This window comes from Cetorhinus maximus, chromosome 26 (genome assembly GCF_964194155.1).
Source record: "Cetorhinus maximus chromosome 26, sCetMax3.hap1.1, whole genome shotgun sequence".
Lineage (NCBI taxonomy): Eukaryota > Metazoa > Chordata > Chondrichthyes > Lamniformes > Cetorhinidae > Cetorhinus > Cetorhinus maximus.
Window position 1 is genome coordinate 12276203 of NC_135904.1, and position 23242 is coordinate 12299444.

The 23242-nt window shown below is 40.3% G+C and overlaps 1 protein-coding gene across 2 annotated transcripts in view; it reads right to left on the minus strand.

The window, feature by feature from the left end:
* The window catches only part of golm2 (golgi membrane protein 2), a 94502-nt gene that overhangs the window by 15115 nt on the left and 56145 nt on the right, over window positions 1-23242 (minus strand). The window contains exons 7-10 of one of the 2 annotated variants that reach the window (XM_078530121.1): window positions 22764-22844; window positions 20964-21278; window positions 18655-18840; window positions 8062-8229 (exon numbers count right to left, since the gene is read on the minus strand). In XM_078530121.1, coding sequence (XP_078386247.1) covers window positions 8062-8229; window positions 18655-18840; window positions 20964-21278; window positions 22764-22844 — 750 coding nt within the window. The remainder of the gene's footprint in view (window positions 1-8061; window positions 8230-18654; window positions 18841-20963; window positions 21279-22763; window positions 22845-23242) is intronic. The other variant, XM_078530122.1, reaches the window with a different exon arrangement.

Genomic DNA, 23242 nt, shown 5'->3' on the forward strand with positions numbered 1-23242 from the left:
ACTTTGCAAGAATACCAATAAGGAAAAACAACAATTTATACTGTATAAGAAGAGAGTGCTGACTGGTTGGGAAGTGGACTCTGATTGGTAGAGATATTGACATGGAGAATACACCAATTGATGGTGACTGACAGTTAACTGCCAAGAATTGTTTGAAATTTGCTTTCAATAAATTGCTGTTTTCTCTTATATTGGTATTTTTGAACTGTCCTGATGAGTGCAAGATGAAAAGCTTCGACATCTCTTTTTTCAGCAATACTTTATTCTTATTGCTTTTCTTAAAACGTATTTTCTGCTGAACCAAAAAGGATGGCTGCTACAAGTCACTTGACCACAGAGCTGGCACTTTGTTCAGGTAGCTACCATCAGAAGCTACAAGAACAAACAAATTCCTCACCCCATCCTGTGGAATTTCAGACCCCAGACCCCCTGTAATCAATGAAAGCAGAGGAAGTGCAGATGAACTGGCTCCCCAAACTAAACTCTCACAAAAGAGAAATCGAAACTCATTATAGCAGAAGAGATGCTAATAACCACCTCGCCTCTCTCCTGAGGAACAATGGAATTCTGGCTAGAAGCATTAAGTTGCAATTAACCACGGATGGACCATGTCACATGACCCAAGCCTCTGGTCTTTTGGACAGTTTTAATATTACATCTTTAGCTCATAGGTAGTCTGCTGTTTAACATCCAACTGGTGAACCATCAAGAAGCAGACCTCCAGGCAGAAAAATAGCCTCAAGCCTGTCTCTTCTGGAAGATTTCCTGCCACTGCCTGCAGAACTGACCCAGTCTTTGCATATCTACTTCATCCTGCAGTATTAGCACCAACTGTAAAGTGAATTCTACAATTCTGGTCTTCATCCAGCTGAACTAGAACTCCTACATCAAAGAATTTCTCACTGGATTCTGACTCTGGAAATCACGTGAACTAATATTCATTTCTACGGTTCTTGTACTGTTACTATCTTTAGCTGTAAAAGTCAGTTTTCTTTCCCTTCACCTTTACTGTGTCAATGTACACATGTGTCTGTGCCCATGTGTAATGGAGTGGGAAGTTACAAACACTCCTCCCCAAGATTTTGATTGTGAAATAAACTAACCTTCTGAGTTAATCCTAAATCAAGTTTACGACGGGTTATTAGTAAATTGGATCTCACAAACCAAGGGTTTGGGAAAACGAGCCACCTCATACTTTAAAAGTAATTTAAAATACCTTCTGCCTCACAGGTGGTGAGAGCAAATAAGTACCGTTTGCCTGTCTCTCTCCTGCCAATAACAAAACAGTCTACAAATAGAATGCAGTGTACATTTGCCAAAAGATTTCTCAGGTAATCCTTCAGTTTTAGAATTGTAAACAAGCTGCTGAAGATGCAAAAAGCCTAAAAGATGCTGCTAGAACATAGGAGGAGGGAGGAAGAGCAAATTAATGTCCATCTCCTTAAATGTGCAAGTGCTTCATATTATGTGCAGAAAATAATTTATGAAAGATGACAAAAGAAATAAACCCACTGTAAATTGTGATGATCCAAAAGTGACATTTGAGATAAATGAAATGGCAGGCCTAGTCCATCTAAATGGGAGTCAAAACAAATAAATCCCCAGAAACATGCTTATTATGCTTAAAACGTACAGTGCTCTGGTCAAAATCAGTGAGAAATGAATCCAGCTCTTCCCACCAAAAGATATTCAAGCTCTGGAGACCATCCAGAGAAGGACCACAGGATTGAATCCGATCAAAGAATTCAGTTCCGAAGAAACATTGGAGAAACTTGGGCTTTTTAGGAAAGACATAGCCCAGGTGTGGCAGCTAAAGGGGCAAAACAGCTCCAAACGGCTGGCATTCAACTAAAAAATAAAAGGAAAATAATGTGGGAAATCTGTAATCAAAACAGAAAATGCTCGAAACATTCAGCAGGCCAGGCAGCTTCTGTGAAGAAGGAAACAGAATTGACATGGTCAATTTTAACTAAACCTACATGTTGGAAACTGACCGGATTAGCTACGGCAAAGTCTTTACACCCCACCTGATTTCACTCTCCACTGAGACCAATGTCAGAGGATGTAAAAATGAACACTCCACCCCACCCAAATAGCTTGCCATTTGCTTAGCTTGGTTAAATTTGTCCCCAATAACTGAAAAAGACCAAACTAAAATATTAACCCAACCTTTGTTCTTCCAAGACGCTGACCAGCTTGTTGAGCGTTTCCAACATTTTCTATTTTTAATCCAACTAAACAAATTATGATGCTGCTGGCAGTGCTTTGAAATGATTCAGGAGGCTTAAAGAAACAACTTATTTGAAGAGAGGCAGCACGAAGAGAGGGAATTACAGTATAGGCAAAAACAGAGCAGACGCGAGCTGAATGTGTGCGTGCCACAGACATTATTTAACTTAATTATTATATATTTACCCTACTTAACTTCATTGGTTTGTCTCAGTCAGACAGAAGTTGAAATTGTTCCGTCTCAAGTGTTGATATGCCAAATCTTTAGAATGAGAACAGGGAGCAGGAAATTGAGACACCAGTTCTTATTATATATTGGTTGGGTCTTTCTCTAGCAATGATTGCATCAGTGCTCCAAGTGGTTGACTCTGGGATCTTTAGTTATATTTCAGGTTAAACTGTATATTTCTGTTTCTTGTTTCAGTCAAGAAAAAAAGAAACATTTAAAAAAAAACTATATATAGCTTATGAATTGTACAGAGAAAATAATTTCAAATTAAACTATGACACAGAGATAGTTCAAACTAATAAAGCACAATTTTTGAACAGATTATCAGGAAGCTCTTCCTCAGATGATGGGTCAATATCTCTGGCATCAAGGAACCCTAGTAAAACTGAAGTCAATGGTAATAAGGAAAAACTCTCCACTGATTGGAGTCATACCTAGCACAAAGATGGTTGTGGTTGTTGGAGGTCAACCATCTCAGTCCCAGGTCATCACTACAGTAGTTCCTCAGGGTAGTGCCTAGACCCAACCATCTTCAGCTGCTTCATCAATGACCTCCCCTCCATCCTAAAGTCAGAAGTGGGTATGATCGTTGATGATTGCAATGTTCAGCACCATTCCTGACTGCTCAGATACAGGAAGCAGTCCTTGTCCATAAGCAGTAAGACCATTCAAGCTTAGGCTAATAAGCGGCAAGTAACATTCACGCCACAAAAGTGCTGGGCAATGATTATCTCCAACGAAAGAGAATCTAACCATCTCCTTTTGACATTCAATGGCATTACCATTGCTGAATCCCTCTCTATCAACATTCTGGGGGTTACCATTGACCAGAAATTGAACTGGACCAGCCAAATAAATGCTGTGGCTACAAGAGCAGTTCAGAGGCTAGGAATTCTGTGGCGGGTAACTCACCTGACTTCCAAAGTCTGTCCACTATCTACAAGGCTCAAGTCAGGAGTGTAATGGAATATTCACCACTTGCCTGGATGAACACAGCTCCAATGACACTCAGAAGCTCGACATCATCCAGGATGAAGCAGCCCACTTGATTGTGTTGGTGGTGAAGGGAGTGAATTTTGAAGGTTGTGGATGGGGTGCTAGAGTGGCAGCAGTGTGTACCACCTACAAGATGCACTGCAGCAACTCACCAAGGCTCCTTTGACAGCACCTTCCAAACCCACGATCTCTACCACCTTGAAGGACAAGGGCAGCAGATGCATGGGAACACCACCATCAGCTGCAAGTTCTCCTACAAGCCGCTCACCATCCTGACTTGGAATTTGAATAAAGTCCCACCGTTCACAGGTGTTATGTTCCTACAAAATCTCACAAAAGGTGAAATCTCGAAGCGGGGACATGTTTTTGAATGGGACTCAATTAGATAGGTTCCAGCCATGCGAAGGCAGTACTGGACTCTCCAGCAAAACTGTAGTGCAGTGCCTGTTTAGGACTGGCGGGGGACGCTCTGGGCAATACATCGGTGAATAGTTAAAATTGAATCGAGCTGTTATTGTAGCTCTGGACCCAGAAATTCTGATATTTCCAGGTTAGCCTTTTCATTCAGGCTGCACTTCAGCTGAAACCATTTCAGTCTCTGCTCTGTCATGGTTGCTGTCTCCCCAGGAAAAGAGACAGAAGAAACCGAGGATAAGCGAATATTGCTCACACAATGGGCGATGCTGTGTACAAAGTGCAGGTAAGTGAAAACGCGAACAAGGAAGTCGCAAATGGTGTGACTTTACTGTATACTGCCATTTCTTCACTGTCACAGTCAAAATCCTGGAACACCCTTCCTAACAGCACCATGGGTGTACCTACGCCACATGGCCTGCAGCAGTTCAAGTTGGCTCACCGTAAGCTTCAAGGGCAATTAGGAATGGGCAATAAATGCTGGTCCAGCAAGCAACGTCCATACCCCTGGGATACCGAAGACAAAATTCTAGAATAATTTAAGTTAACAGTTGCACGCTATAATGGAGAGGAGAGGGGAGAGGAAAACTGTAGACTCTTTCTTGACTTCCAAAAGAAATAACCTTCCCCTGTATCTAACTTGAGATCCCAGAGGGCAACTTAAAAAGCATTACAACATACACAGGAATGGGTAATAACATTTTAGTCAGATCCACAAGGTATAGAATGTTCGAATGTGACAAATGGTCCAGACTTCAACAATCTTTTTATTGCATCAATAAATCTACTCCTTACACTTAAACATGAGGCAATGCTCAGTTATGGGGTGGAAATTGATTTGTTGAAACATTATGTTTCTCAGTATTCAAGATATTGCAAGAAAAGGAATGTGCAAATAAAATAAAAATTGATATCAGGTTTGTTCAATGTTTCAATCCACCAGCTAAAAGAGGCAGCTTCAAAAGTCAGGAAAAAAAATGATGATTTAAGAGAAAAAAAACAATGGAATTGAGGATTGGGTTCAACCTGGAATTGCCCCATTGACATTTGATTTAAAAAAAATCAAAACAGGATCTACATTCAACGAGAAGGTATAAACAATGGAGCCCAGCTATAGGTATTGACCAGTGCCAATAAATATCACTATAACTGAATGTACAGCAATTAAACTGATCAGCACTTAGCACGATTCTGCTTAGTGTTCACCTGTTTCAAGAAAACAGAAACACAGCATTGCCAATATTTAAAGCACAAAAATTCCTTTCCAGAGGGGAATCTAAGCTGTGCATCAGGCTGAGCAAATTAATAATTATCTGAAGAGTCATAAGGACTCAAAATGTTAACTTTATTTCTCTCTCCACAGATGTTGGCAGACCTGCAGAGCTTTTCCAGGATTTTATTCTTTTATTTTGGAATTCAAGCATCCGTAGTATTTTGCTTTTATTTCAGTGATTAATTATCTGGGTATTGTTCAGCTGCTTGCACTAACAAGGATGCCTAACACGCTACATTCATCGAGTAATCTCAGGATCCCTTTTTACCCGTTCATATGCTAACTGTCCAAACAAATGCCAACCTCAGGGTTCATTTATGTGCAAACTCTTTATGATCAAATTATGATTACAATCAGCAGATAGCAAGGTTGTACAAACAGCACATCAAGGTTGTACGGTATAGGGCTAAATTTGATACAATGACATTTGCCAAGATGACAAGGAAATCTTGAAACAATTCCATTTTTGAGAAGGGGAAAATTAACCTAATGGTGATTGAAATAATTTTGTGCTAAGCACAAATCCAAAGTAGACTCTGCTTATGGTTCCCAAAATTCACCTCTCTTCCACCTTCCCTTCCACCTATTTTACTGATTCTAATATTTTATTAATTGATCTTTATTTATAACAAAATAACTGATGAGACAAAACAGCTGGTAAAACTTATGAGCTAAACATTCAAGACACAAAAACAAAATAACCAGCAAATTCAGAATGACAAGTTTTAATTAATATGAATGCACACCACATTGAAACTAGTTACACTAGATGGAAAAGGTGGAAAAATAAAACAAATGATGCCATCATATTTTTTTGAGGGGGTTGGGGTTTGCATGCAGGATTCAGTGGGAAAACTAGCCAAAGTCAAGCTTATACACATTGAGAAACAGATGGCATCATGCAGACAAAACTAAATCTAAATGTGTTATCTGCATGATCATATACTTTGAATAAAAAGAAACCATTCTTCATTTGCTAGACTTGCAAATCGGTATACAATGCTACCAATTTACCTAGGCGAGAGAGAATGCATTTGAAAAGTAAAATTCTCTAAGTACTTGGACATACTAGAGAGCATTTCATTCATTACTTTTCCTTCTTTTTCTAAGCATTTTTAAAAATCTTTTCTTCATTTATCTTTAGATAACCCATGTGCAGGCCCCAGTAGGGAGGGTAGGCAAGCAATTTGTTCATTTGGCTATTAGAGGGTATACAAGAGAAGGCCTGGGCAATTCTCTTCCTTTTCAGCGTACCAGCAAGGAAGTCCTTGACTTACTCTTGCTCCCTTCCCTGCTCACCTAACTGGAATGGATAACTTGCAGGGTGGCTCATTGTGGGGACAAACTTCATGGTTTCGCTTAATTCACTGGAACATTAACGTGCAGTTCTGTACCATTTCGCTGCCTGTCCCATCCTAATTTCTGCACCGCTACATACTACTCTTTTGATAGGATTTATTTATGCCCTGCCATGACAAAAATACTTCAGGTTCAGCTAACAAGGTGTGCTTGCTGCACCACAAGATGAAAAGGTCAGTTCCCCCCAAAGGTAGGACACAGCACACAAGTGTCCTGCTGAGTTGCACTCCAATTCTATGAATTTCTCATTCATAGCAAGATTTTTATAGCTAGTTTATTCCTACTATAAAATCAGGTATATAAGTCATACCGTTCAGTTGTTTTTTTTATTTTTCTAAATAGTACCAAGTTGTGCATTTGTTTTATTTAGTTTGGCTTAGTTTTTAATCAAATAGACAGGCATAAAAGTGATTCACAAATCAGACTATATTTGTATGAGTGTCTCAGTGGATGTCATTCTTGATGTCCCAAAAGTTACTTGGTTTAATTATAAAATGAGGACTTCAAGAGAATCAGCAGTAATAAACTCATGTCCAATAAAGCCCAACCCCACCGTCAACAGCGGGAAATAAAGGGAGAAGAAAGGATTCACTTCCACATGTCCTTGAAGCCAGTTACACTAGACAATTGACAAAAGCCTGGGAGTAACATACTGCCACCCCACTCAGCTAAGAAAACAGTACAGGGCAATAAATTATTTTATTTTAGCTTTTCCCTTTTTAAGAGAACAACTCCAATAATGTTGCAAATTAAACCAAGAATCAAGCTGAAGTTTGTGTCTCTATCTAATCCATGTGGGTGACAGTACTTCACCCCTTGAAGCCTGTCACCACTATGCTAGCTCAAGCTAGCAAGGATGAGCAGGCATGTATGGTAGTTTGATCAATGCCATTCTGAAATATGTTAAGGGATGTCAGTCATGTAAGGGAGACAGATTTGCCAGGTTTCTCACTGCAAGGATCGGAAGGTTTACTTTGTACAACATCTCACCTTGTGGCCTCAGATAATCTGAAACTCTGAACTTAGGTAGATGAATTGGTGAAAGCAGACAGCATTTATAAATAAAAACACATTTACTGCCTCTTTAATATAAGCAGTTAGTTTACAGATTGTTCTGTCCTTTTACTCATTAGAAATTGGGTTCAAATTGCCAAAGGTCATTTTAGAAAGAGAGAGGGGGAAGAAAGGCTCCTTTAAAATACAAGAGAGGGATTTAACCAGTATGCTAAAATTAGCAGAAAAACAAGACGACGGGAAGGTGGGTTGAGAGCAGGGAGCATGAGAAGATAAGAAAAAATGGTATTGACTATTATGACTGACCTGTTCATCTGATGGCAGATTGCTCTAAGTTTGCAGATGTTTGAGATTTTGTATCTTTAGAGCCAGTGTGATAAAATATGCATATAGTTTAAGAATATAAACAAAGCAACAGACTGGAAAAAGTACACCAGTCTGAATGAAAGTAAACCTGTCCTTTGGAGCTGTAAAGCAGGTATTCAGCAGATAACACACTCAGATTTAGCACAGCTCTCAATTTCAAGGAAATAAGGCCCAAGCTCACCTTGGACGTCTTCTTCCCCACCATCACCATCCTCTTCCTCATTGTAAGCCAATTCGGCCTGCTTGTCTGCCTCGTACTCACCCACATTACCATCATCCCCATTATAATCCGCCACTTTAGAGTCATGCTGCGGATCAGCTGGGGATTCATTTTCATCAAAGAACTGGCCTGAGGAATCCAAGTCAGAAGCGAGAGAAAGCAGAGGGGGTTTTGGGGGTGGGGGGAAAGAGAGACAGAAATCCATATTGAAAATGGAGAACAAAAGAACTTTAATTGTTTTCTTTTTTAAAAAGGTGCCAACAGAAGCTGGACCATTAAACCTTTCCTTCAGGAATTCCAATCCTAATTCATCATCTTTGCTCACGAGGGCTGGTGCATGTGATGCAGCACATGAAAAGTCAAAAGCATGGGGTAGGACTAAAAGCACAAGCAAGTTGTAGGGTTCAATTTCTTGTAGCTCCTTAGAAGCTTTCCTCCTTCAGTCAACAACAACATTTAAACATGCTGGCATTCTGTTGCTTTCAGCCAACTCAAGGGTGAAGGCAGTTTCTAGCTGGTTAATATAGCAGTTTCTTGTACAGCTGGGTGCTATTCAAAGTTAGAATTAAACTAAGGTACCAAAGAATTGAGTGAAGCCAAACAGAATGCATAGCAAACTGTACAAGCAGCTGGAAATCTCCTTCAGTCTGAGGCATGCTGAGGGAAACACAACACCAATACTTAAAGGTCTGATTAAAATTGAACTATATAGTATTTACAATACAGAGACAGGCCGTTTGACCCAACTGGTCTATGCTCTACATGAGGCTTCCTCCACCTTACTTCATACAACCCGAAACTGAATGGAAGATAAAGTCAAAGGCAATGTTGTTCAAATAGCTTGTCATAATCATGGCTCAAATACTTAAGACTTTTGATGGTTTGGCGAGATGAGGAAAAAGAGAATTAATTGAGCTAATTTTTCAAACCTAAAACTGTTGTGCTTGCTTTTTTTTTTAAAAGAAAAGGTGAAAATTGTGTTCCAGATAGTATCTTTTTTTTAAAAAACATGATATACCACTGCAGCTCAGAGAAAAAAAAACATTTTCATCTGCTTACTTACTTGCTGATCACTAGTTCTGGAGGAAGTGCAGAGAGTGTTAATGAAAGCTGCTCAGAAACCCACTGTTTATTGCAAACAAATGTGCTTTGTATCCAGTGCATAATATTCATAAAAATAGTATTCAAACATGTATACATATACTTTAGGTAGCCGATTCCATATGGCATTGCACATGTTAAGTCAAGAGATTACTATTATACATACCCACCTCTATCTTCAGGCTGCTGTTTCTCTCTCATTCCTCCTCTCTCTCTTTAACTCTTTTCACTTCTGAATTTTTCTTCCTTTGGATGTTGGGTAAGTATGGCAGGGAAAAAAACTACAGTCTGCATTTGGGATTGAAGGCTGCAGGGAAAATGTAGCCTTAAGTGGCTCCCATTCCACTCTTTCACTACAAATCATGTTCCCATCACTTCCCACCAAACCTTCACTCCCATTCAACCCCTTTAACCTTCCCTCCTTGCTCCACTACCATCCATCTCAACCTTAACCCTCTCGCACTCTCAATTATCCCTTGCAAGGACAAGTAGTGATATGCAAAATCTTTTCATCTTCAAACATCTTCAAGCCCTCCTCCTGGTTTGCCTTCTTAGCTGTTCCCCAGAGGGTTCATACACTTTTCAAGATAATTTAAATAGACAAATTAGAACAATTTAAATATAAATAAAATTAGAACAAAGGAAATTGTTTGCCTTTCTCTAATTGTCTTTCTCTTCTCTGCCATCCCCATATTTTAGGTGTTTGAAATTAGAATTTCTGCCTGATAGGTATAAGTTGTTAACACTGATCTAGTCAAAATACAGGTGAGCTAATTAGATCATTTCAAAAAGCAACTTTTTTTTTGAGAACTGAGGTAACATTACATGAACACACACTTGCTTCATCTACTTTACCCCATCTCTTGCTCACCCATCTCACTTTCTGATTACACATCTTTTGTAGTTAAACCTACAGAAGATGTGCAATCATAAGTTTCTTTCTGGTGCACAAACCTTTTAAGATCATACTCCATGCACTTCATCTCAGTAAAGCTTTTGAAGTTTGTTCTCTCGTTTTTCTTCCTTGAAAAAATTGTGCAGAAACTACTAGAAGCTTAGAGCAGTGGCATGAATGGTACTGATGCATCCAATCAGGAATAGGCAATAAATGCTGGCCTTGCCAGTGATGCCCACATCCCATGAATGACTGAAAAAAATCCTAGAAAGTTAAGTACACTGCATATGCTCTGACTAAAAATCCAAATTCAAGTTCTGGACAAAATTGTCAACTCCAAGTTTTTGAAAAAGACCCACAAAAGAAAAAAAAACAATTTCAGAAAGCACTAAGAATTGTGGGAACCCAGTGGCCAAATTGCAGGAACAGCTTTATTTAGCCATTTCCCATTATAAATATGGGCATCATAATCTATTAGAAAAGTTGATACAGAGTGACAAAATCTGAGAAGTGGCACAGAGAGGGATATTTGTACTTTTACATATATACAAGGCATTGACTAGCACACACACTCTTTGGTGCCATGCACAAAATGCTGTGCAGCCAGAAAATGGTAAGAATTTCAATAAGATCATCACTCCACTATGAGAGTCAATCCCCAAGAGTGACCTTTATTTGAATGTGATGCATTTTCCTTATCAAGCTATGTAATGTTTCATCTTGTGCCAGTTTTAAGATTAATTTGTTTAATTTCATTTAAGTACTTTTATGGAAAATGTCTCATTTGTTCTTCTTACTGCTACTTGGGGAATCATACATTCCTTAAAGATGATCTTCATTTAAGAAATAACTTTTCCACTCTGCTGATTCCAGGCTTACTATAAAAGATCCTCTTTCCCATCACATGAAGTAACACGTCAAAATGGCAACCATAATGGTGGCAGGAATAGAAAGGTGAACTCAAGATCAATGAGGAAACTACAGCTTTTATGGCACACAGCATACAACAAATTAACTGACTAGGACATAGTCATGATAGGATTGCCAGCTCCAGTTGACATATTCCTGGAAGTTTCATCACAAGTCCTCCCAGTTCATCAGTTTTGAACAGTCATTTTCTCCCCTTTTCCAAGATTTCTATAATTAATAAGCATGTTCAAAGAAAATGTAAACAAACTTCTTAAAAATGTCTTTATGATTTTTCACCTAAGTTGTTCAAAATTAAATTAATTCCTGGATCAGACATTCTCTGGAAATGGTGCCCATTTTGTTTTGTTTTTCACAGTGTAAGCTGTGATATCCTTGAATATGAAACAATGATTGTTACACTGACCTTAAGCCAAGTGAGGCCACATAAATCTGCCCCCAACTAATCTATCATTGGGTTAGACTAGAATAGCCTTCAATGCCAAGCTCATTGTTTCCAGGACCATCACTGACCTAATCTCCTCTGGAGATCTTCCCTCCACAGCTTCCAACCTCGAAGTCTCCCAACCTCGGAAGGCCCTCGTAGTCTCCCAACCTCGGACGGCCCACTTCTAACTCCTACCCAAAATCCACAAACAGGACTGTCCCGGCAGACCCATCATGTCAGCCTGTTCCTGCCCCACGGAACTCATTTCTTGCTATCTTGACTCCATTCTCTCTCCCCTTGTCCAGTCTCTTTCCACCTACATCCGCGATTCCTCTCACGCCCTACATCATATCAACAATTTCCAGTTCCCTGGCCCCAACCGCCTCCTCTTCACCATGGACGTCCAATCCCTCTACACCTCCATCCCCCACCGGGATGGTCTGAGGGCTCGCCGCTTCTTCCTCGAACAGAGGCTCGAACAATCCCCATCCACCGCTACTCTCCTCCGTCTGGCTGAACTTGTTCTCTCACTGAGCAATTTCTCCTTAAACTCCTCTCATTTCCTCCAAATAAAAGGTGTGACTATGGGTACCCGTATGGGCCCCAGTTATGCCTGTCTCTTTATGGGGTATGTGGAACATTCCTTGTTCCAGTCCTACTCAGGCCCCCTCCCACAACTCTTTCTCCGGTACATCGATGACTGCTTCAGTGCCGCTTCATGCTCTCGTCTGGATCTGGAAAAATTTATTAATTTTGCTTCCAATTTCCACCCCTCCATCATTTTCACATGGTCCATCACTGACATTTCCCTTCCCTTTCTTGACCTCTGTCCCAATTTCTGGTGATAGACTGTCCACCAATATTCATTACAAGCCTATCGACTCCCACAGCTACCTCGACTACAGCTCCTCACACCCCGCTTCCTGTAAGGACTCCATCCTATTCTCTCAGTTCCTTCGCCTTTGTCGCATCTGTTCTGATGACGCCACTTTCCAAAACATTTCCTTTGACATGTTTTCCTTCTTCCATAACTGAGGTTTTCCACCCACGGTGGTTGACAGGGCCCTCAACCGTGTCCGGCCCCTCTCCCGCGCATCCGCCCTCACACCTTCCTCTCCCTCCCAGAACCTTGATAGGGTCCCCCTTGTCCTCACTTATCACCCCACCAGCCTCCGCGTACAAGGGATCATCCTCCGCCATTTCCAGCATGATGCCACCACCAAACACATCTTCCCTCCGGGACACCCTGGTCCACTCCTCCATCACCCCCTACACCTCAACCCCCTCCCACAGCACCTTCCCATGCAACCGCAGAAGGTGCAACACCTGCCCCTTTACATCCCCCCTCCTCACCGTCCAAGGGCCCAAACACTCCTTTCCAGTGAAGCAGCACTTCACTTGCACTTCCCTCAATTTAGTCTACTGCATTCGCTGCTCCCAATGCGGCCTCCTCTACATTGGAGACACCAAACACAGACTGGGTGACCGCTTTGCAGTACACCTTCGGTTTGTCCGCAAGCATGACCCAGACCTCCCTGTCACTTGCCATTTCAACACACCAGTCTCATACCCACATGTCCGTCCTTGGCCTGCTGCAATGTACCAGTGAAGCTCAACGCAAACTGGAGGAACAGCACCCCATATTCCGACTAGGCACTTTACAGCCTTCTGGACTTCATATTGAGTTCAACAATTTCAGATCATGAACTCTCTCCTCCATCCCCACCCCCTTTCCAACCCCCCCTTTTCCAATGATTTATAATTTTTTATAAAATATATATTTTTCTTTTCCCACCTATTTTTAAATTTATTATTTCGATCTATCGTTTTATCTCCACCTTTTAGTCCATTTCGATCCTTTCCCCCCACCCCACCCCCACTAGGGCCATCTGCCACTAGCTTGTCCTGCTTGCTACTTTTAATGTCCCCATTAGCACATTCCTTAGATAATATCACCACGGTCAACACCCCTTTGTCCTTTTCTCTATGACATCTTTTGCAATCTCTTCTTTGCCTCCACCTATCACTGACCCCCCTATCCAGCTCTACCTGTCCCACCCCCCTCTACCAGCTTATGTTTCACCTCATTTCTCTATTTCCTTAGTTCTGATGAAGTCATTTGGACTCGAAACGTCAACTGTATTCCTCTCCGCAGATGCTGTCAGGCCTGCTGAGTTTTTCCAGGTATTTTTGTTTTTGTTTCAGATTTCCAGCATCCGCAATATTTTGCTTTTATCGATAGGAAGAGCTGTTTATCTAGATCCATTCATAATATTAGAAGTCTGTGCACACTTCTTGGCTACCTTTTCAATTTTAAATTGCTTCATCCACATTTATACTGGAAAGACTACTTGTTAGGCTTGTCAAACTAATTATATATACCCAGCAGAGGTACAGTGGCATTGGTGGGAGGGGAGGATGTAATTGGTTTATAAATTTACACAGGTAGTTTTCATGGAATGGATAAAGGAATTTTCCTGAATTACATCTGCCATCCCTCATTTAATTATCTCCTGGTTTGCAAACTTGCTTCATCTGATGTCTATACTTTGTCTCGATTCCCCATGTGCAACACCATGAACATCAACCATACAATACTTGTTATCTTCCCAATTGTAAATTCCTGTGTCCACGCTGTAATTCTACCTTCCTACTAGTCAAGCTGCTGCAGAGCAGGGGGTGCAATTACTGGATGACAAGATTACACAGGCAACATCCATAACAAATGTCAACATAGAAATTTACAACAGGAATATATCAAAATAAGGATAGAATACATGACTTTAAAATAGATCACACCGGCATGCCTGGTCCAATTATCTCTAAACCTTTAACCCTGCATCATCTTAAGACTATATCTGTTCAGCTCCGTGTATAATGCCACTGGAGATTGCATGATGTATGCAAGTCTGTTATATAGTCAATCATGTCATACTTATTTCCTCTAACATTTTCTTGTCATATCAGTCATGATTTAACTTATTTTGTTGGATACCGATTGAAATTTGTTGCTGAAATACAGTGGCACTGCATACTTATCTTTGAAACCTCCTTGCTGCCCACCAATGAAAGAGCTTACTGCAAATGCATATAAATCCAAGTTCTATTGTGATTTACCATTTACGTAAATAGCCAGAAACTCTCATCAAAACTACAAGGCAACGTGAAGACCTCATAAATAGGCCATTTAGCACCTCTCACCTGTAAGATTTAATTAAGCCATAGCTGATCAGTATCTCAACTCCAGCTACACACTTGCAACTAATTTCCTGACGCATTTGAACATGGTAGCTGTGAAGTGTGATGCCACAACATGCAATGAATCAAACTTAAAAATGGTATTTTTAGCCTGTAAGAGTAAGCTCTGCAGCTTTTGTGGGGATAAGCCCAAATTAATCGAAATACAATTTAACCTGTTACACAACAGTTGCTGGTAATCCCAAATGGTAACGCATTGATGTAAAATTCTGACGTGCAGCTGTTGATATGAAGGTGAAGAAATTTTGTAAAACAGCAGTGGCTCTTGCTATGATGATCTAGTTACGATGCCAGACAGGGATAGTGGGCCGGATTTTCAGCACCCACCCACTGGGATTCCGTCACCGGGATCTTCCGGTCCTGCCACAAGTCAACGGACTGCTGGCTGGGCGCTGCCTCGCCCGCAGCGGGTCCCGCCCGCGACAGGACCGGAAAATCCTGGCCAGTGATTCAGCGCAAACCATCAATTGTGGTATTTAGTCTGCCCCATTATAACCAAGATCATGACTCTCCAAAACATTGTCTTGTTCAAGGAGCCAAATGCAGCCAGATCCATGGTTGCCCCAGGATTTTGTCTTTAGAAGGATGTTGAAATGATTCTCTCCCAAGGGAGAAGTTCCCAATGAAAATGGCACCATGCTAATATACAGTGAAGTGGCTTACCCTATTTGGGAATACACCCAGGTTCACCTAGTGCTGCTTTCTCGGATTACGGTTTGAAGCCGTGTATTGGTGTCTCAAGAAGATACACCCGTTTTATTTTACCCAATCTTCAGCAAGTGGGAGCTAAAGGATATTCATTGGTGACTAGCACAGTAGTTTCTTCACAGGTACTGGCCCCCAGCATCACGGAAACCTCCAAACTGAAGGGTCCCTGTATGAGGGCTCCCCCGACACATGCAATTACAGACTTGGGGGATAGGTATAATAGGAGCAGAGGAACAGAAGTAGGCCACACAGCCCCTCAAGTCTGTTTTGTCAGTCAGTGAGATTATTGCTGATCTGTACTTCACTTGCCTTGGTTCTATATTTTATACTCTAGTCTGGCAAAAATTTAATGATTGTAGATTTAAAATTAATTGAGCTAGCATCAGCTGCTACTGTGGGAGATGATTCCACACTTTCACCACACTGTGAAAAAGTGTTTCTCAACTCTCTCCTGAATGAATTGGCTCTAGTTTTAAGGCTTTTCCCCCATGTCCTAGATTCACCCACCAGCAGAAAATGTTTCTCTTTATCTGCCATATTATTTATTTTCAAAATTCTAAAAACCTCTTTCAAAGCACCCTTTAATCTTCTATATTCCATGGAATACTGGCCTACTCTAAGTAATTTCTTCTTACAATCCCCTGGTAACATTCTGGTGAATCTACATTGCAAGACTAATAAATCCTTTATAAGATGCAGTGCCTAAAACAATACAAAGAACTCCAGATGTGGTTCAACCAGGGATTTATATAGCTGCAGCAAAACTTCCTCCTCTTTATATTCTGGCCCTCTAGTTATAAAGGCTAACATTTCATTTGCCTTTATCTTTTGTCTCTGACAACATTAATGATCAGTGTGCATAGACCCCTAAATATCTTTGGACCTCCATTGTTCCTTAGTTTTTAAGTTTTGAAATACAATTTGCATAATATTCCCATCTGTCCTCTTTTGGTCCAAAATGGATGGCCTCATGCTTAGCCATTTTGAAATCCATCTGCCACAGTTTTGCTTACTTAATCCATCAATGTCTCTTTGTAATTTGATGCTCCTGTCTACACACAAACTTACTATACCATTTATTTTTGTATTCTGCTCTTAATTTATATAGAATTGGGTACTGGTCAGTACTCACTATGACAGATGCAGATCAGTGTTAAGTTAGTACTGGAGTTCTCAGTGCCAGCAAGCCCTGGCACTATGTGACATAAAAAGGCTTATGCTCCCAATTGCTGTCTGCACTATGTTGACATCATGTTACAGGATAGGCTCAAATTAAGCCTTTGGCATATGTAATGGTGAAGATGCCCCAACGTTTATCAGCATCTGTCAGACACAATTGGGCATGATTAATTCTGCAGTCTTGTATGCTTGCCTAACTTGTGCCGAAAAATAGAAAAATATAGGTGCAGCTGTTCTTTATGGGTATGGCTCTGTGTAACCAAGGCAAATTCAACAAGTTGCAGTATCATGTTTTATGCAACAATGAAACATTAATGATCACAAATTGATGCTGCACTTTGCATAGTATTTGAATCCTTTGGCAGATATTAGTGCAAATGTGGAACCCATCTATGGGAAACAATTTTATTTTTGATGCAAGTTACATATTACATGATCAGTGCTGTAAAGCACAGTGAATAACCACATACTCCATATGAAACGTAAAAGTTCAATTTGTACCTAAGCACTGCAAAGGTAACATTCATTTGTTTAGTAGTACAGAACTTGAGTATTGCTGAAAAAGGACATGCTGACAGTTAATTGTTCCCTGGTGCATTCTCCATGGCAATGCCTCTACCAGTCAGACTTCACTTGCTAACCAATCAGCATTCCCTTCTCATGCAGTATAAATTGCTGTCCCCTTTACAATTGGCATTCTTGCAAATCTGCCCTGATGAGTGCAAGATGAAATGCTTCGTCGGCATTTTTTTTTTAAGCAATACTCATTTGTTTGCTTCCCCACCTGCCTTAAATATCAGTTGTCCAAGGGGCAAACATCACTGGTGTTACTACAGGGCCTAAACAGCATGGCATTCCTTTCTTTCGTAGGCTTGTCCTGTAAAGAGCAAGCTAACATGGTATTTAGGGGGAGACAGTGGCTTAGTGGTGATGTTGCTGATCTAGTAATCCAGAGACTGAGCTCTAATGTTCTGGGGACACAGTTCAAATCCCACCACGGCAGTTGGTGGAAGTTAAATTCAATTAATTAACAAATCTAGAATTACAAGCTAATCTTAGTAACGGTGAACATGAAACTATCATAACTGTTGTAAAAACCAATCAGGTTCACGAATGTTCTTCAGGGAAGGAAATCTGCCTTCCTTACCTGGTTTGATTCCAGACCCATAGCAATGTGGCTGACTCAACTGCCCCCTGAAATGGCCTAGCAAGCCACTCATTTATGCCAATCTGCTACATGGATTGCAGCAGTTCAAGGAGGTGGCTCACCACCACCTTCTCAAGGGCAATTAGGGATGGGTAATAAATACTGGCACAAATAGCACGCACATCCCACAAAGGAATTTAAAAATATATATTTTTGGAAGCGCAGCAAAGTCTAAGAAAGCTGAGAAACAGAAAATCCCAGGCTGGCTGGATAGATTAACAAGAGTTTTGATATGCTCACCTACAGATCGAACCTACTCAAGTAGGTAAGATGAAGACTTAGATCTAAGTTTTTGATGGCAAATAATTAATCACAAGGAACAGAGAATCATTGGCTGCTGAAAAGTAAACTGATTTAATGGCACAAGTCCAGAGGTGATGTAGGTACAGCAGATTTATGCGTACCTATTTGCAATCCAAGAACATTTGTGTACATACACCGTCCGTGGCTTCCCAGAATCCATCAAGCGAATTATGCTCATGTGATGTGAAGAGGATGAATGAAAAAGAAACCTAGCCCATTATAAACAATGAAAACATCAAATCCATGAGATCCTTAAAACGGATTTCTTGTAATCTTGGTATTAATGACAAACTAATTTTAAAAAACTGTATGCCTTAACATGCTCAATTTCAAGATTATGTAATGAAAGAATTGGCCATATGTGTAGTGTAATTCTATATGACATTTTAACATGACAATTAACCTGCTACAATAAAGGGGTGCCACAATACAAAAGCAAGAGGAACAGAACATGGAAAGGACTGGTTCCCCAATAAATGCAGAGAACTTTGAAATGAATGCACAGATGATGACTGATTGAAAAAAGTTGAACATTAAAGAAACACCTACCCTGTTGACCATTAGGATGCTCTCCTGGTTCATTTGCTTTCTCATGTCCTTTCCCACCACGGTGATCAAAATGATTTGGAAAGGCTTGGCCAGCAGGAAAGTGTAAAGCTTGATTAGGTGGCGGCTGCATAGCAGGTTCCTTGGCTAAATGATGCATCGGTTTTTCTTGATGTTGTTTATCCAGGCCTATGTTGGTATGGTTCAGGAAGAGGAGAAAAATCAGAATCAGGAGGAATTTATTTATTGTGAAGTGTTCTGGTGAACAACTGCCAGTCCAAAATTGGAACACACATTTTAGCCAGAGTTTAATTATGGATTGATGTTTGTCCCTGCTCCTACTCCTGTTTTATGTTCCCTGTTGTACCTGGACACCAAGGAAAGGCAAGTGGGATTTACTCGTCTTGCTATCCTCAATTCACCATTAATTCAAGGTACAGCTCATTATTGCTAGTATTCTCAGTTTTCAATAAAGTCTGTTTTACAATGATTGGTCACTGAGAACAGATTTTCAAACACTGACTGAATTAAAGTCTGCAGTATCTACAATCAAGGGAATCCCATGTATCATTAACAGCATACGTAAAGCTTGATTGGTTTATTAAAGTAATCAGGTCTCCAAAATCCAGGTCAAGGTGTGGAAATCACTCCTACCTATCCATAATTTGCAACCAGGAGAGATTTATTTTCAGCTGCAATGCCACAGTAGACCGAGACACAAAATGATCTGTGCAGCTAATGCCAGAGGATGCCCTCGCTGAAAGATTAGCAAATGTAACATGATCACTATGCAATTCATAACCAAAAAACTCAATTAACATATATCGGAGGACAATGGAAAGCCCAAAGCAATGGGATTGTAATCTACTCGAGAGATTCAAATGATCTCATTAATACAAAGTTCCAATGTTTAGAACAAATTGCTAAAACCCCAGATTTAGATTTTTGGATTGTTGGTAACCCATTTATTATTTATAATATGTGGTTTTCACATCATTTCTCACTTCAGTCAGTTTTTCAGAAGGCAACACCTATCAATGAAGCTGGAACAGTCAGTTTGGTCTTCATCATTGATGCACTACAGATCATTTAACACCCTTCCACAAGCTTACTCTAGCATCAAAACGCTCCTTAAATTAGTCCAATATTCTAGCCTCAACTACCTTTCCCTGACAACCCATTTCAGCTGTTGAATCACCTTCCATCTCAAGAAACCCTGCCTGGCACATATCCACAGGATTATTTCCACCAATAAGTATTGCTGGAGTTTGACTTTCATATCCCTCATTTTGTACAAGAATGTTCACATAATGGAGTAATCATCACGGGGTAACTGACAACAATTATGGAGAAAATTCCTGAGACTATTTGGCCAAAATATAAGTTTCACTGATCTAAAACTTTTGGTGATATCCGGTTGGCTGACTGTCAAATCCCAAGGACCGCAATAATAACTCAGAATTCCAAAAACATGTTCAGAATCTTCTATTTTACGTAGACAGCACTTCAACATGGAGTTTTCCCCCATTTATTATTTGTGGGTAAAATATAGAAAGAGAACGGTTAGCTCAGTTGGCAAGATAGCTATCGTGCAGTTCAGAAGAACGGCAACAAGTGCAGGTTGGATTCCTGTTCTGGCTGAGGTAGTAGACTTGGCACCTGCCTCCTCACCCTGCCTCTAACAGTGGAAGGCAACCACCACTGACAAAGACTGCCAAAAAAACGTGGATCAGCAGAAAATGAGCCAAGGAGCTGCCTTCAGGCAGAGCACACATGATAACAATGAAGAAAATATAAAAACCTAGATTTTCCAATTGGGTTGTATTTGAAACAGGGTGGAATTTGAGTCCTGTGCATGGCAACAGTTAGACATAAACTTGAGGCTGGCACCAGTACTTTTGTCCCCCCAACCAGGCAGGCTGGTTGGGTCCAGTTCTTCACTGATGCCAATGCCAAAACATTTTTGACACAACAGGCTCATTTTATGTTGTTAAGCATGCCTGCTGTGAAATGGGAGCTGGTGATTAGTGTGATGTGGGTGGTGGTGTAGCTGGTTCTACCATAGGGCAGTAAAACACAGGACCACTGTGTAACAAAAAGTACATGTCAGATTGGCATCTGGATATCGCAGCTTACGGAATGAGATGTCACTGCAAACCACTGCCATAATAGAGTACCTTCTTGTTCAAGTTGACTCCATGAACTGAGACATTCAAGCTGTTAAGAGTGATTTACAAGAATGTGCATGTAAATTCTAAAAATAACTTCCTCATTATTTGGAGACGAAACACTCAAAGGGCTTGTATGCCTACCTGGCTGGTGATTCTGAGATTCTCCAATTTCATCTGCTCTGACATGAAGATCTTCGTCTTCCGCATTATCTGGGTCCTCCTGGTCTACAGGGCTTGGCATATTTACAACCAATGATTTCCCAAGTTTTGGAATGTTTTGCTGGTTATCATACGGCATGGCCTGGTTTGGAGGGGGAGCCTGCATAGCTGGACCCCTCTCAAAATGACGGACAGGCTTCATTTCAGCCTCCACATTCAATTTGTCTCCAGGAATCCCACCACCCCTAGATTTGGGTTTCTCAATTTCTTCAACCACCAGTTTGTTTTTCTTGTGATCTAGGGAAAGAATTTATTTAGTATAAAGGTAATCATTTTCTGCTTTACCCATTTTACCCTATACATTTGTTTAAGGCTTTAAACAGTGGGGTGACGGGTGAGGATTGAAGGTATAAGAACGGTGTTGGAGAGCTGGGCTGAAATCCCAGCAAACCGAGGCAGGCCTTCAAACCAACCCATCTCAGCACCTAAACTCCTCCAACACTGTCTTGGGACTTGGAAAACCAAAACCCTGTCTGTCCACATCTTCAGGAGATGAAAATATGACAGGTATGGGCAGAGGTAACAGCCCAGTTTTCTGAATTTGGGAAATGGCCAACTCTTATTTCCCCCGAGCCCAAACTGATCCAGCCCACTATCACTAAACAAAAGGATGAAAAACAAACAAGACACAATTAGATGGAGTGTCATTAGGACTTTTCTGGATGGATAAATCAGATGTGCTGAATGGCCTTCTTTACAAATATCTTGTGATTTTATAAAATCAACTTGAATTTCATTTATGTTTTTAATAAATTTCCCCATTTCAAAAATATTACCACAAGGTGGCACTGCAACCACAGTCTTTTGCAGCAATGGTTTATGTATGTCCCAGTCCCCTGAGGTCCAATGTGGAGAACTACATACACCCACACACACCTCTCCTGAATTACCTGCTCAGTTATAACTTTAAAGTTATTATTTTGAACCACTACAGTAGGTAAAAATAAACAAATTTAATTAGCTGACAAGTCATTTCATAAAAAGTATTTTAATTTTTCTTTTTGGTAATGATTCAGTTGGTCAGTGACTATGTAATTAGCCAGTCTGCTCTCATTTTGAATGCTTCAAACAGATGGGCAATGCAGTGTGGGTTTAGAGCTATTGCAAACCATGCCTTGAGCAGTAAGACAGGGAGATCGGAGGAAACATAAATCTGACACACTGCTCTGCACGTAATAGCCAGTTTTAGAATTTTACCAAGTCTTTGTTTTTTGTGTGACTAAAACACATGAAATCAATTAAAAGAGGGGAAACAGGGAAAACCAAATCAAGGCAGAAATCTAAGTGTATTTAAATAAAGGAAATAGGAAGGAAAATAATTAATTTGTTTTTAGGGATTAGTAAGATAATACCTGATGGTCCCATCTATTGCCCAGTTTCTGCTGTTAGAACCAAAAGGGGAGAAATAGGTAGATGGGAGCACACTGACTCCACCAGCTACAGTCATGTGGATAGCTTCCTGGTGTCTAGGAGAGAGTGGTGACATGAGATAGGAGAGATGGTTTCAGCACAGAGAGGAGATGATATATCCACTTCCCAACAGAAATTATTATTTGCACCAATGTTAAACAGTCTGGGGAAAATCCAGCTCATTTGATAATACAATTCAAGATGTAACTACGTAAAGAAATAGATTTTTTTGCATAGGCTCCAATTCAATAATCTAAATATACTTGAAAGTTACGTGAATTTTAATGTCAGACATTTTCTCTTTGTACATACCAATCAAACGATCTACAGGTTTTGCCTGTTCATTTTCTTCTATCCCAGGCATGCCAGCATCATCATCTGCTTTGACCAGATCTGCAATGACAATACTGAAATTATAGCAGTACAAGTACATTTAAAAAAACATATTATAGATAACTGATGTTTAAAAACATTAATTCAGGTGCAAAAATCCTGATCAAATTGAAGGGTGCTTCTATTAAAAGAAAATACAAATACATTTGCTGGCATGGCCACATTTATTGTTTATCCATAGCTGTCCTGAGGGGGATAATATTGGGTCTTATCCTTGAACAATCATTGATGTTGCTAGGTAGGGATTCCTGGCCTAGCAACGAAGGCGGAATGAAAAGTGATATATGGCCAAGTCAAAATATTATGCAACTTAGAGAGAAATTTGGGAAAAGATGGCGTTTACACATTATTGTTGTCCTGTTTGGTGACATATGGCACAGGGGAGTGTAGAGCTGTCA